Raw genomic sequence first — 15,084 nt, forward strand, 5'->3', positions numbered from 1 at the left:
ATAAGTGACAAAACCAACCCACCCTTTTGCACCTCCCCTCCCCCCTTTTGCTCACTTAAAAAATGAAAACCGGTAGACGACCTCAATGAGCCCCTTTGAACTGCATTGACAGCAAGTGAGGGTCGAAAAGATACATTTCCTCTGGGAGCCTACCCAGGCTTGCCTGCATGCATGTGGGGGGTTGGGTCGGGTTAACTGGGGTGAGGGGAGGCCAAAGTTGGAATCGTAGTCAAGCAGCTCAGGAATCTCCCCCCATGTGGCCCAATACTCACTGGCTAAATGCGGACGTCGAACAGCAACTTTGTCTGAAGTGACGTCACTGTATTATATTTTATTTTATCGGAATTGGGAAAAAAACTAATGTGTGATTATTAGAGGTGCCTTGAATTAGTAAAACGTTGTGGATATCTGGATCAGGTTACAAGACTCAATGTGTCTGATTTAAAAAAATGGCCTTCCTGCATTTTCATCGACTAAAACTAGACCAAGAAACAACTCAGCAAATTTTGTTTTACTATGCTGTAAATGTTCACCATTAAAATTCTAAATTTGGGCCATTTTAAATGATTCTTTTCGCCCCCCCCCCCAAAAAAAAAAACTTTTTTTCAGCGTAGTTCACATTTTTCATTAGTTTTGTGTACAATATTTGCCAACGAACAAAAGAACCAATGACATGTATCCTTTTGATTGAAGTGAAGTGTACATATCAAGTACATTTCAAATACACAGAGACTAAATTCAAACTTATTATGATAATCATAATCATTGATTGACTTGACATCACTTATCCAGAAATTGAGACTTTGCACCCCCAAGCATCTAAATAAGTAAAATGAATGTAAACTTTTTTCGATACCATAATCAGAAATTTTGATTTTTGGACAAAATTTAGTGATGAATCATTTAATTGGCTTCAGAAGAAGGCATATCAATCAACAAATGCATATATCGATATAACGAGACTTTATATATATATATATATATATATATATATATATATATATATATATATATATATATATATATATAACATTTATATTTATAATATTGATTGTAAATAAAATGTCATCCTGCATTTCTATTAGTTTTATCGATAAAACCATAGATGAAGAGTTTATACATCATATACTCATTTCATATACTCATTTCGAAAGGGCTTAAATGACATTTCATTTGATTAACATCACATAACTTTTTTTTAATAACGGCCTCAACGTTTCACATAACTCAGCATTAAAAATGGTTTGCTTTAAGCACCATTTGATTAAAATGATATTAGAAAGAAGAGTTTCATCATATCTCCCATATTCACCCTCTTCCATCAACAATATCTTATCGAAAATGTGTTTGCACTATATAAATCAATATGTATTGTATTGTATTGTATTGTATGGTATTGTTTTATAATTAAACATAACCTCTGTGCTTTGTTTGAGGACCACTTCTTCCCCCCCACATGATTTTTCTTTTAAACCGGGCCCACCCAGGGTGACCCTCTGAGGATTTGCCATCATCATTGTGATGATGCAAACGCAATCTCACATGACACTGTGACACACTCAGAAATCGTCTGGCATCCTCCAAAACAGGCCTGAGTGTGCAGGGGGGGCGGCCCGGGGTTGGGCCTAGGTGGGCCCGACCCCGAGTGTGTGTGTTCATATGTGTGTGTGTGCGTGTGTGTCTCTCTGGGCGGGTAGTTTGCCGATGGGGGTTGAACTTGTGAATTCCGGAGGGTGGTCTTTCAAGGTCTATGGCGAGTGGGGATGGGGCTTGTCTTGTTGTTTAGACTCTGCATGGCTTCCTCGTAGCGCGTCCCGCCTCCTGATTCCTTCTCGCACATCATGAGGGAAACACTCGAGTTCGATTCTCGACGAGCGATGAGACGATGCGTCTTTTTTTGACATGGACCTTATCCAATTTCCGTTTGGACTTTCTCCAGAACGGGATTGGCATTGTTAGCTTGATAGCACATTGGTTTTATTTCCTCCCTTTCAATAAAAATGCCATTTATGGAATTTTGGGGGTATGTGTAAGTTGCCTGAAAAAAAAACGTACTAATATACAATCACAGTGAATTTAAAAAAAGTTGAATGATTTTATGAATATTCAACTGTCGAGCAACTATGTGCTTGAACAATTGGGAAGCCATTACTTGTTGCCCCCACAGAAATATTAATTTTCTTCACCTCATACAATAAACACTGAATATGAAGTGAGTATTTTCGGGCCAAAAAGATTAATATGAGAAGTCGAACCAAATATGTATCACTTTTTTTTCAGTCCGTTTGTTTTTTCTGGGTTTTCCCGTAACATTCCAGACCTGTGAGTTCAGCTCTCTTCTGCAGTGGCCACTAGAAAAGATACAAGGAGTGTAAAAACAACACGGCAGGGAAACAGAGCAGATATTTTGGGAAGGAATTGAAAGGAAAATAAGCAATAGGTTCCTTTTCGGATATACAGTAAAGTCTCGTTATATCGATATCGGTTATATCGATAGTCCCGCTTATTACGATACTATTTCTATGCACGCAAGGAGAAAATTACATGCGCGCAGGGTCGGATATATCGATAGTCCCGGTTATATCGATATTTTTCGGACTCCCGAGAATATCGATATAACGAGACTTTACTGTATATTAGCATCTGTAGCAATATGATGTTTCATCCTCTCAGTTTTTGGATGGGTGTATGTCAAAGCCATTTTGAATTGTAAAGTCAGTTTTGATTGATGTTTTCGGATGGGGAAAACATACTGTTGGTTGTATGTTCTACTACATTGAAGTCCTTTTGTGAATAACCTGTGTAAGTTCAGCTTAGCATTTAAAATGGCTGCTAAATGGACAGGGATGACTAACCCGTGTCTCCATTCATTTATTTACAACTTTTTCGTGTAGTAATGTACATGTGGGAGGTTGATGGATGACTCTCACAAACGCTTGGCTGCCTCCAACTAGGCACTTAACGCAAGCCACATTTGGCTGCATGTGGAATCGTTCCGGCTTGAACTCAAGAAAATCGTGTTTCAATGAATCGACATTTTAATTCAGACAGTTTTCCAGTTTGTTTTAACAGATGATACATTTCTGCACGATGACGCCGTTCGATCTTTCTGATTTGGCATTAGAATGTGTTTTTACTTTGTGTGTAGTGGTGACTGCTATTGTCCCGATCACCCCTTTGGAATCTTGAAAGAATGCTGCGGTCTCACACCAGAATTGGGCTGTTGGGAGCGACCCTTTCTTTTTTGGGGGGCAATTATTCCATCATTTAATCGGATAAAATGTGATTTAGCACTAAAGTGTGTCATAGACGCATTCCGCCCCCATGTTTTGTTTATCAGCAAATTCTTGTCATTATGGTGGTGGTAGAAAAAAACTCAGATGAGACGATTTGATGTTGAGTCAACTTTTAGGAAACTGATTCAGATGCCTTGTCTTCCAAAGTAAAAGCAGATGTTTTCTTTGATTCGACATGAGAGCTGATCAGTCTGCTTTAACTGAGGAATCTAAGAGTGATTACCGTTAGGATGCAACAATTAGTCGTGGTGGGCACATTTTAAGATTAAAATAGTTGTCAATTAATTTGATAATTGGTTTATTAATCGATTCATTGTGAAAGCTCAAAGTCAATGTATGCAATTTTGGCTTAAACAGGGTCAGGCTGCAAATCAAGATAATTGTAAATATTGATTCATCTGTTGATTATTTTCAGAATCAGAATCAGAATCAGAATACCTTTATTCGTCCCGCAATGGGGAAATTTGCAGTCCACAGCAGCAATTGAAGAGGGATGGGGTTGGGGTGGGATCAAAATATTCTGTTGATTATTTTGTGAACCAGCTAAAGATATTTTCATGTCTATATACTGTATATCTCCAAAATATAGACATAATTTAAAATTCACAGTGTATAGAATGCAGAACTCCAAATATTGACTGGTGAAAAGGAAGTCAGAGTACAGCATTTTGGTTTCTCAAAGATTAATCAAATCATCAGTTTGTTGTTGCACCTCTAAAGATATTTTTAATTAGCTCTTGAAGATTCGTTTTTTTTTTTTAATTTTTGTCAACACATTTGTTGCAGCCAAATACAGCACATGGATCATTTAAAATTCAGTCACGTGTCCCAATAAAACAAATGCCTCTCAAAACCTGCAAAAATCAATTCACGAATGTCCTTTAAAATAAGGTTTCTATTTCGATTCTTCAAGCGATTGGTAAAAAGAAATCGTTGCACGTTGAAGATGAGAAAAAAAAAAAAAAACAAACAAACGTAGCTATTGGGAAAGTCACGTGTTACTACAACGACAACGGCCACAGCCAGGTCGGTAGCCAATCAGGGCGGGCGATCTCGGCGAAGAGGCGGGGCTGCAGAGTGAGAGACGGAGTGCGTTGTGGGACGTAAGGGGGCGGGGGACAACACGAGCGAAGAGCGGAGGTGCTGCAGCTTGCTAAGGAGGAAAACTGGGGGGGCTTGAAGGAAATCCAGAAGGGCGAAATGACACCGACACCCGGCTGATCCACGCAAGGCCGCGCCATGCGTGCCCCCAACGCGGGCATGAAGACGTCGGCTTCATGGTGACCGCCGCAGCTGCTCTCGCTGGCTCCACAAGCTTCTCGAACGCAACTTGGACGCACAGGGTCCGCGGGGAAACATGGCCGAAGGTTCCCCCACGACACTTATCTTCTCCACATTTTTTTCAAACTGACTCACGTGAACGAATTGGGTTTGGAAATTTAAAAAAAGTGCTCACTCGATTTTTTATTTTATGTTTTTATTTTTGGTTCGTGAACGCACATTTAGTGCGTTCATGGTCCAGTAATGCACGTCCACCATGTGTATAGAACACCTGCCTTTCGGACCAGCACTTCCAAAAACTCTGAACAAAGAATCCGAAAAACAAGCGAGTAACTTTTAACTTGATCGTTTGCTGTAATGTAGTACTTGCCGCACTGTTTTATTGAAAATAAAATCCCTACCTTCGAGAATTACGACTGCTCGTGAACCTCACTCGACCTCCTCACCTCCAGTTAATTAAAATGACTCAATTTCACTCTGCATTTTTTTTATTATTCCAGGGGGACCCCCCAGGTCCATTGAGCAGGAGGATCGGACTCAACCCCACATCCGCTCGGGATCGGGCTTCTGCAAATGGTTCAATGTCCGCATGGGCTTTGGATTTATCTCCATGACCAGCAGCGAGGGGACCCCTGTCGACCCCCCCATGGATGTTTTTGTGCACCAAGTAGGTGGTAACACACACATACACACATCACAATAGCATTTACTACATTAGCTCAGATGGTTTGCATCAGGCAAACGTGTGATGTGATCATGCGTTGTCTATTGGCCTGTGGAGGGGGGCAAAAAAAGAAAGAAAAATAAAAAACAGGAGACAAAACAGCTTTATTTCCTCCCCTGGCCACACGCTGCCAGTGTAGTTTCCTCCTCCTCCTACTGCCTGCAGAGGGAGGAGAAAGTGTCTCCCACTTGGCCCCACATGGTTCCCACGGGTGCTTGAAATTCTTGGAAATGCTTGAATTTCAATGTTGGAATTTTTGAAGGGAAGAATAGCCTGTGAGCTGGAATGAGTGCTTTTGACTGGGAGATTGTTTGTTTGATGGAGATGTTGAAGGCTGTTTATAGTGAGTGTTGGTCTATAACATTGTTTTGGTTCAATTACTGCTCCTATTTGATGTTTATCATATAAATAGTTTGCGTATGTCGAATAAAATCTTGTTTCATTTTATTGTGGGAGTCATTGGGGGGGGGGGATGCCATTTAATGCTTCTTTATGGTGTTTAAAAATCACAATATGAAAGTTGCTTGAAAAACAGATTAGCAAACTGGCACAAAAATGTCGCTCATTGTTTATGCTGAAATTCTGAGCAAAATTTTAAATGACAAATGGAAAAATGGGAATTGTTGCACTTCCTATTGGATCGCTAAAGTTATTCGGCAGCCAATCAGAGCGCATCCTCTCCCCTCTGTTAAATTTAATTGCCCCCCTTTTACGGCCCCGTTTTGAAAGCCTAAACAAGAAAAGGAAGGTGATATGTTTTCGTAAAATATGTTTCGTTTTAGCACTTGTAATGTAAAAAAGATTTGATTATTAAACATTGAGAAAAAAAATCAAAGGTTTTCTTTTATGGGGTATTTTATTTTGTTCTAAAGTCTTGTAAATTGGATATTTATTTAATTTGATAACCCCCAGAGCTCATGAACCCCAAACCATCAAAAAATAATTAGCCTGAAAATTTCTGGCAATTAAAAAAAATCACCCCGACACACTTGCCGATCGATCACTTGATTAGATACAGACTACCATGAACCCGCCCCCCCTTTTTTTTAAATCATATTTGACATCAGTTGGCATGCCATTTATGTTCATTTCCAAAGTGTGTTCTTTTCAGATGTTGGCAGCATCTACAATGTGATGATTCGCAATTGTCTTGGGGAAGGAAAACAAAAATGGTTCCTGGAAGGAGGGGGGAAGAAAATGTGTGTGTGTGTGTGTCTCAGAGAGCGGGGAGGTCTTTTTATAGGGAGCTCTTCTATCTGATCACTTCCTTTTAAGTGTGTGTGTGTGTGTGTGAGCTCCTGCTGTGACATGAAGGGGTGCAAGCTCCCCTCGGGAATTCTTTAGGAGGGAAAAGGGAATTTCTTTAAAGAAAAAAAGGCGGGGGATGTGTGTGGAGAGGTGAAGGGCTATGTGGTTTGGAGATGGGGGGGGGGGGGGGGGTGTTTAACGGGGACAGGGGGGTTACTTCGAACCAGGATGCTCGGAAAGTGTCGGTAGCCGAAAGTAGCCGGAAGTGCATTTCGGCGCATGAGGTAAAAGTGGGGCCCCGACTGAGATTAACCTCTGATTCGTGTCACCGTTTGGCATGCAGGCCACGCCCACTTTCCCTCACCAGATAGCCATTTGTGTATCTCAACCATAGGGGGGAAAAAGGGAGCGAAGGAGAAAGACAGGTGATCTCGATGAGAATTTTGTTGTCACCATGGAAGAAGGGCGAAAAGGACAGCGGGGTTGGAGGGGGATAATGATGGTCATCTCCGCTTCCACATCAGCCTCCTCGCCTTACCGCTTCCTGTATTGATTGGTAGCTCTGGTGATGACGAGGGCCTCGGCTGGTGAAAAGGACGGCTATTTCTAGATGTTATGCCATTGCTCGTATCGATCGCTGCACGCTTCTTCCCACATGCGCACACGGACGGAGGTCAAAATCGCGTTGTACAGTAGTTTGAGAACAACAAAAGACAGGAAAACATGCGCTATTGGCTGTCTTTCTTCAATTTCCAAGAAGCTGCTAATGTGATTCGGGGGGTGGTGGCCAAAAGTTGGGCTTTTACAAGCTTCGGCCTTCTAACCTCCTGATCAAATGGGACTAGGGGGCTTGTTTCACCCCCAGGCCAAAGACCACCCTCCCCCTCACTCATTCCACCCTCACTAGCCCTGATCAGAAAGCATTCCCTTAGCACCCTCCTCCACCACTTTATTTTTTTAACTCATTCACTGCCAGACGTGCAAAAATGTGTCCACCCCAGTGCCAGGGTTTTTGTCATTGTCACTTGAATTCCAAAACCCACAGAATATTGAGTTTTACGACTACATAAGCATTCAATATAAACCTAAGTCTCTCTTCTTTCATCAGAAAAAAAAGTTAATTCCTAAATTATATGGGTCTGGAGTTATATGAGCTTGAAATGAGGGCGGTCGTCGAAAATACATTGCAATACACACATATAGGCTTATAAATGAAATCTATTATTGTTATTACCATTATTATTATTATTATTATTATTATTATTATTATTATTATTGTTTATTATTGGTTTGTATAGTGCTATGACAACAGCTGAAGATGGAACAAAGCGCTAACATGGAAAAAAGGGAAATACTGCCCCCTTGTGGAAAAGAAAAAAAATGCCAGAGGCCATCACCATTGCTTTATCGGCACCCAAGCATGAAAAGCAAACCCCAAACAAATTCGGGAATGGCGCTCTTCTACGTCATAATTTCAATTCCTGAATAAATTTATGAATGGCAGTGAATGAGTTAATACCCCAAATAAAAAGCACATTTATCATCATTTTCAAAAGGCAAGGAGCTGCGTGAATGTATTGATTTTTGCCCACCCGTATCAATAACGGGCCTCGGGGTGCCATTGCAGTCAGCCCAGACCAGAAGACATCCTTTCCACATCCTGTGTCGCGGTGCTGCGACGGATGAACAAAAGCACTTGTGTGGCTTCCTCACTGCCGCGTTGTGGAATGGGATGGGTGTGGGGGGTGCTGTTATTTTATGGCTGTTGCGGCAGCGGGGTTGCAAACCAATCAGAATCAGAATCAGAATCAGAATCAGAATACCTTTATTCGTCCCGCAATGGGGAAATTTGCAGTCCACAGCAGCAATTGAAGAGGGATGGGGTTGGGGTGGGAGTGAAAGGATAGAAAACAAGATATTCTAAGCATAACAAAATAAAAATGTCAACTGTATACTGTGCAAATGTAGATGTGCAAAAACCGTTCTATAAACAAGACTGTACATAGTGCAGAATCAAGAGATGCAATGAACTTTGACCCGGAGAAAGCCATGAAATAAAAAGAGGTTGCTTTGAAAAAAAATATCTGCTTAATCCCAAAGGAGGTTGGAATAGAAATGAATTTTCTCTCCCCCTATGCACGGGAATTTACATGAACAAAGCATCCATCGAGGACCCTTTGGTGATGTATAGTGAACTGTCGTCATGGTAACTGGAGGAACACCGATAAGTATTTTTTTTATTTACACATTGGACATCACCTCCCTACATGTCTCCTACATCCACAGCGCTGTGGCTTGCCAAGGTGTCACAGATGCTGATGCGGGGGAGGCGGGGGGCATTTAATACCGTCCGCATGTTGTGTGCCATCACAAATTATCGTCGGGCATTTTGGACGGCAACTAAATCATTCATGCAGATAGAACGGATAACACATATTATTATTTATTAAATGGTCGCAACCTCTTCCTGTTCCTAACAGGTGGGAAAGGGGGGTGGGAAGCCGCGAACGCTGCAATGAACAGATAAACATAAAAATGCGGGCAGATACAGGATGTGGCGGTTGATCCAAAGTTATGTCATCAAGGAGCCTCGTTGTTAGTTATGTAAGATTTTAACCTCGCGATGGTCAACGTGAACGCACGCAGGTGGAACCCAGAGTTCAAAACATGGAATGTAATTCCAGCCGCCAATATATGGTATTTCCCTGGTGTATAAGGCGCACTTCCAATGAATGGTGTATTTTCAAACTATTTTCCATATACAGTAAAGTCTCGTTATATCGATATCGGATATATCGATAGTCCCGGTTATATCGATACTATTTCTATGCACGCACGGAGAAAATTACATGCAAACAGGGTCGGATATATCGATAGTCCCGGTTATATCGATATTTTTTCGGACTCCCTTGAATATCGATATAACGAGACTTTACTGTATAAGGTGGACCGGAGTATAAGGCAATGAATGAGTCAGCACAATGGGGGACAGAGCTTTCAGCTGCTTTGCCCCCAAACTCTGGAACTCACTTCATCCCAACATTCGCAACATTGATTCTCTTCCCACTTTCAAATCCCATCTCAAAACCCACCTATTTAAAATAGCATTTTCTGTGTAGCACTTTCTCTTGTTTCTATTTATAATTGTATTTTTTTATTGTATTCTATTTGTGATTGTATTTTATTTATTATCCTACCTATGATTGTCTGTGACTGTAGTGTGTAGTGAAAGGCGCTTAAAATAAAATGTATTATTATTTTAAATAAATACATAATAAAATGTATTATTGTTATTATTATTAAAGTTTTCCAAATATAATATACAACGATATACAAAAGTTTTCCAAATATAAGGCACACACATTATAATGTAGAGGCTGGAGTTACACAATACCATTTTTTTCACGTTTCAAGTACTTATAGCTATCTATTCGCTAGCTATTAGCTATCTATTTGCTAGCTATTAGCTATCTATTTGCTAGTTATTAGCTATCTTTTCGCTAGCTTGCTATCCATTTCAGTTACGTCTGGGTTGAGTGAACGCTGGCCCGTGTGGCTGCCGCTGCTCACCCACAGAAAAAAACTTATCCTGTGACTGTAAAGTGACCATGAGAGTTCTGAAAGGCGCTTAGAAATGAAATGTATTATTATTATAATACTTCTAGAGGGGGGAGGGAGGTTGTGCTACTGACAGTAGTTGCCAGACCTGTTGTGGCTCAATATGACTTCACATGTAAGGCGCACCTGCGTATAAGGCGCAGGGTCTTCTTTTGAAGAAATTCAAGGCTTTTGGGTGCGCCTTATACACCGGAAAATATGGTAAAAGCTTTTGAAAACAGACTGTTTCCCCCAAACACCCGTTGCTAACCTTTGAAGGCGTCATCTCTCATTGTTTTTTTTGGCCCCTCAGAGCAAGCTGGTGATGGAAGGCTTCCGAAGCTTAAAGGAGGGCGTTCCAGTGGATTTCACCTACAAAAAGTCCTGCAAGGGTCTCGAGTCCCTGCGGGTGACCGGACCGGGCGGGGGACCCTGTCCTGCCAGCGAGAGGAGGCCGAAAGGAATAGTCCCGCTCCTGAAACGCAAACCAAAAGGAGACCGGTCAGTAATTAACTGGCAGTGTATCTGATAAGCTGTTCGCTGCTGTATCCGCTCTACCTGAAAGGGTTCATGTCCATCGCACTGTTGTAAAACTCTTTCCGGTCGACGTTCGTTCTACATGACTGAATTAGTCAACCCCCTTCGAGGCGGCTGATCCAGTGTCAGTGGTCAAGTGAGCACAGAGTTGCGCGGGGCAAACTGATCTGCAGACTTGTTTGAGCACTTTGAAATTGGCAACTGTAGGCATCATGAAGTTGAAGTTAACTCATTCACTGCCAAATGTACAAAAATGTGTCCACTCCAGTGCCAGGGCTTTTGTCATTTTCACTCAAATTGCACAGAATATTGAGTTTTAGGACTACATAAACATTCATGACAGCACTAGAATGCCTTATACTTTCTTCTTTCATCTTAAAATAAGTTAATTCCTAAATTATATGGGTTTAGAGTTATATGCGTTGCAAATGAGGGCGGCTGTCCAAAATACAATGCAATATTGGTTTATACAGTGCTTTAACAACAGTGCTGTAACAAAGTGCGAACATGGAAAAAAGGGAAATGCTGTCCTCTAGTGGATGAAAAAAAATCATTGAGAGGTCTTACCAGCCCTTTATCAGAACCCCCGCAAAAAAAGAACAAATTCGGGTTTTCACATCATATTTTCAATTCCAGAATACATTTGGGAATGGCAGTGAATTAGTTAATGCAGTCCAACAATATAGACTTATTGGACAAAAATGGATGAAATACATTTGAAATTTGAAAATATTATTTCTATACAACCAACCATATTTTATTTTAAATTTTAATTTTATTTTATTTCTATGTTAATTTTAATTTCTATTATATTTTATATTTATTACATGATATTTTGTATTACATTACATTATATTACCTGATACTCAATGGTGCTTGTTTTGGTGCACTGAAAATCCTGTTGTCATACTGCCATCCAGTGGCAATTTGTAGTCATTGCATGTCCCTATGGTTTCCAACCTTGACTGGACCGAGACCCCGTTTCACATCCAAACACGGGGGTCAAACGCCGGTCCTCAGAGATTTCACCTTGACTCGTGACCTTTTGCAGCTGTTACAACTGTGGAGGTCTGGACCATCACGCGAAGGAGTGTAACCTGCCCCCTCAGCCAAAGAAATGCCACTACTGCCAGAGCATCACACATATGGTTGCCCAATGCCCCCATAAGACGCTGGCGGCCCCCGCGTCTACTACCTCGGTGTCCAGCCAGGCCTCGTCGGCCTACCTCGGCCCCCCGGAGGATGACGAGCGCATTGGCGCCTCTTCCCTGGGGGGCTCGTCCTCATCCCCAGAAGAGCCCCGCAGGACTCGCAGGTGGAGGAAATCCTAGAACCACTCTCCCCTTTGTTTCATCTACCTCAGGCCCGTGACAAAATGGGAGGGGTCAGCCGCCCGACGGGTGGGGATGCTTGTGCCTACCTTGTTGCCGCGGCAACTGCCGTGAGGACGTGGACTTCAAGCGGGGCTGATCTTGTGGTCAATCGGAGCAGCTCAGAGGGCAAACGTGCAAGGATCATGGTTTGATTTGCTCTTTCCTCCTTCCACGCTTCAGTGTTATTTGTAACATTTTATTATTAAGATTATTCTTTTTTTAATAGCGTTGTCATGCCCAATTACTCCATTTTTAAGCGCACGTTTTTAGCAGGGTTATTATATGGGAGGATGTTTCAATTGTTGGAACTTGTAAACTACACTTTACTGTTAAAAGGTTTCTTAAAGGACAACCGACGCCTCCACACAAGTTGTGTTCATAATTTGTAAAATGGCTTCAAATTACATTTACTGAGCGTATTTTACGAAGATTCCACCGCATATAGCTATGTTTGGAAATGCTTTTACCATATCTTCCCGCACAATAAGTTGCATTGGAGTATAAGGTTCAACGAATGGCCCATTTCCCAAAAAATATTGTGAATAAATCTACAATAGTGGCTGCAGTTGCATTATGCATCCATGTACATGAAATCGTGAAAATGTTTCGGCATTGGGCAACAGAGCAAATCATTTTAGTGCGCAAAAGATAAATAATAATAATAATACAATTCGGCAGTGCATATTGCATGTTTACTCAAGGGAAGGGGCCTTTTTGTTTTTTTTCCCCCCAAAAGTCACAAGCCGCCCGCCTGTGCCCTTCTGACAATATTGAATGTTATATGCGCAACGGCCAATCTCCAAATCGAGTTGCGATTTCCTAAAAAAAGGACTGCTGTACTCAGATATAAACAAAAAAAGACCTTGATAAGGAAATCTACTCCAAAGTATTTCGATCCCAAAGAGTTTGGCTATATTTGATGTCAAAAACCTTCAAAGTCACAATTTGTCAAAGGGCTTCTTAGCCTTGCTCATTGGGGATTTTATTTTATTTATTTTTTCTTTTCTCGTTTTATGTCCAACTGTGATTTTGGAAGTGTGCATCTCATGACTTCAATGCAGAGTACTAAGAAATGACCAAACCACACGAAGAACAGCCCCATGCTCACGTGTGGCCGCAATACACCCCCCACCCCCTCCATTTTTTTGAGGGCAGGGTGTGTGTACATTTATTGTACAATGTACATTTATTTGATTTTGTACTTCTTTTTTTTAACACAGTGTTTTTTTCTCTCAGGATGATGAAATGTTCTCAGGGAATTTAACTTACAAGCAGAATTGTATTCTTTTGGGAGTCATCCACTCAACTCTCGCTTGAGAGACGTACGGAATTGTTTTTTGGCCCATCAACTACCTCTTGACTTTCTGTTTGTCCACTTAGACCCCCACCCCTACTCGTCTCCTGTTGGTTCCTCCCACAGACTCAAAAATCGTATTTGTTTGGTTTTGCTTTTTTTTTTCTCGAGCATGATACCTACCTCATGTGTTCACCCACCCATACCCTCACCCCCTTTTTTGAGGAACAACTCCCGACCTCCCATATCTACCCCCTCTTTCCGTTTGTCACACAGTCGGTAGATTCTGTGAAAGGGCTCGGTCTCGCCACATTTTAGAATGACAACGTTTTATCAGAAGTGTCTGTTTAGCCTGTCTTTGACTAAAAATCATTGCGCGGCCATTGGTACCAAACTTCTTTTTTTTAACCAGCTGAAGATAATCATAGATGATACGCCATTTTGTTTGGCGTTCATTTTATTTATTATCATTTTTTTTGTACTAATGTAAACTAAATATAACATAGGTGTTACAAAGTGACTGTTTCCCTGAAAAGTTTCTGTGAGATGGAAATACAAAGTGAGCAGAATTAATCGCAATAGCTGACAGAATCCACACAGACTAATTTTGCCTCTTGAACAATGAGTATACAGTATTTTAGCACTCTCATGAGTCACAACATACAATTAGTCACACTAATTTTCATAGACAGGGGCACATGTGATATAGGAACCGGCGCACCAGGCGTTATGACAATTATTATTATTGTGTTTATTAATAAAAAAAATAATTTAAATCCAAACAAGTTGCCTGCGTTCACTACCACAATGGTGCAGCCGCCCACTTGAGTGCGCCTGTCTATGAAAATATTGTGTAGAAAAAAAAAACACCATGTGCACGCAGTTAGACTGCAGTGACGTATTGACTTGCGCTGAGCTTGGTGTCGAGGGTGCTTGAACACCCGGGGGAGAAAAAAGTCTTGTAACTTTTTGCTTTAGTTTTTTTTTCAATCAATGTAACTACTGATTGATCTTTAGATATATGTTATGTACTTCAACATTGTGAAGTGAACACTGAATGGTGTTGATTTTCTCACTCCAAAGCCTGATGTGTGTTGATTTACTTCGCATACCTCGGGCTGTGGTTTCTTATTGTTATTGCCTTATGTCTCTGGACAAGAAATCATCCTGAAAGCTGTGTCGTTAAATAATTCTAAGGACACCGAATGTACAGCGTACCTCCTCACTTGGATAAATGACCTCATTTAGTGTGTGGGTGTGTGAGTGAGTGGAAGTGTGTGTGTTAAACGTGACGTGCCAGTGAGTCTTGTGGGTTAAACCCTGAATGTAAGTCTGCTGCCTTTCATTTATTTCTGAACGTCTTGGTTTCGATTTTGGAATATGTTTTTAAATGCCTGACATGCTCTGCTTGAGTGGAAATTAAACATTGTTTTGTTATTAAAGTATGTAAGATTTCCCACAATGAAAATATTTTATTAATCTTATTTTTTGATCATGTACTGTACGTACATCTATTCACAAAAAGGCGACGAATGTTCTTGAACAGGCGGGAGCTCGCCAATAGGGGGTAGTGTTGTATACAGTTTGTCAGCAAATATCGTTGACGCAAACACTTCGTATAGCGCGCCACTGGGGGGCGGTGTTGCATACGGTTTGGAAGAAAACATTGTTGACGAAAACACTTCGTGGCAGTGAGCAATTGCTGTCAACCGAAAAATAAATGTGACTGGCGAG

The 15,084-nt window shown here is 41.1% G+C and overlaps 1 protein-coding gene across 2 annotated transcripts; it reads left to right on the forward strand.

The window, feature by feature from the left end:
* Positions 1–4,434: 4,434 nt before the first annotated feature.
* On the forward strand, positions 4,435–14,761 carry lin28b (lin-28 homolog B (C. elegans)). 2 transcript variants are annotated; one of them, XM_089021930.1, is made up of 4 exons: positions 4,435–4,663; positions 5,078–5,244; positions 10,460–10,647; positions 11,735–14,761. In XM_089021930.1, exons 1-4 carry the CDS (start codon positions 4,654–4,656, stop codon positions 12,012–12,014), a joined length of 645 nt encoding a protein of 214 aa, XP_088878056.1. In that variant the 5' UTR covers positions 4,435–4,653; the 3' UTR covers positions 12,015–14,761. The 2 variants fall into 2 exon arrangements, with proteins under 2 accessions (XP_088878056.1, XP_088878057.1); XM_089021931.1 differs by having other exon boundaries at positions 4,435–4,576.
* The last annotated feature ends 323 nt before the right edge of the window (positions 14,762–15,084 follow it).

The sequence above is a fragment of the Hippocampus bargibanti genome, linkage group LG19, assembly GCF_051943395.1.
Source record: "Hippocampus bargibanti isolate YZ-2025 linkage group LG19, ASM5194339v1, whole genome shotgun sequence".
In the NCBI taxonomy this organism is placed as follows: Eukaryota; Metazoa; Chordata; class Actinopteri; order Syngnathiformes; family Syngnathidae; genus Hippocampus; species Hippocampus bargibanti.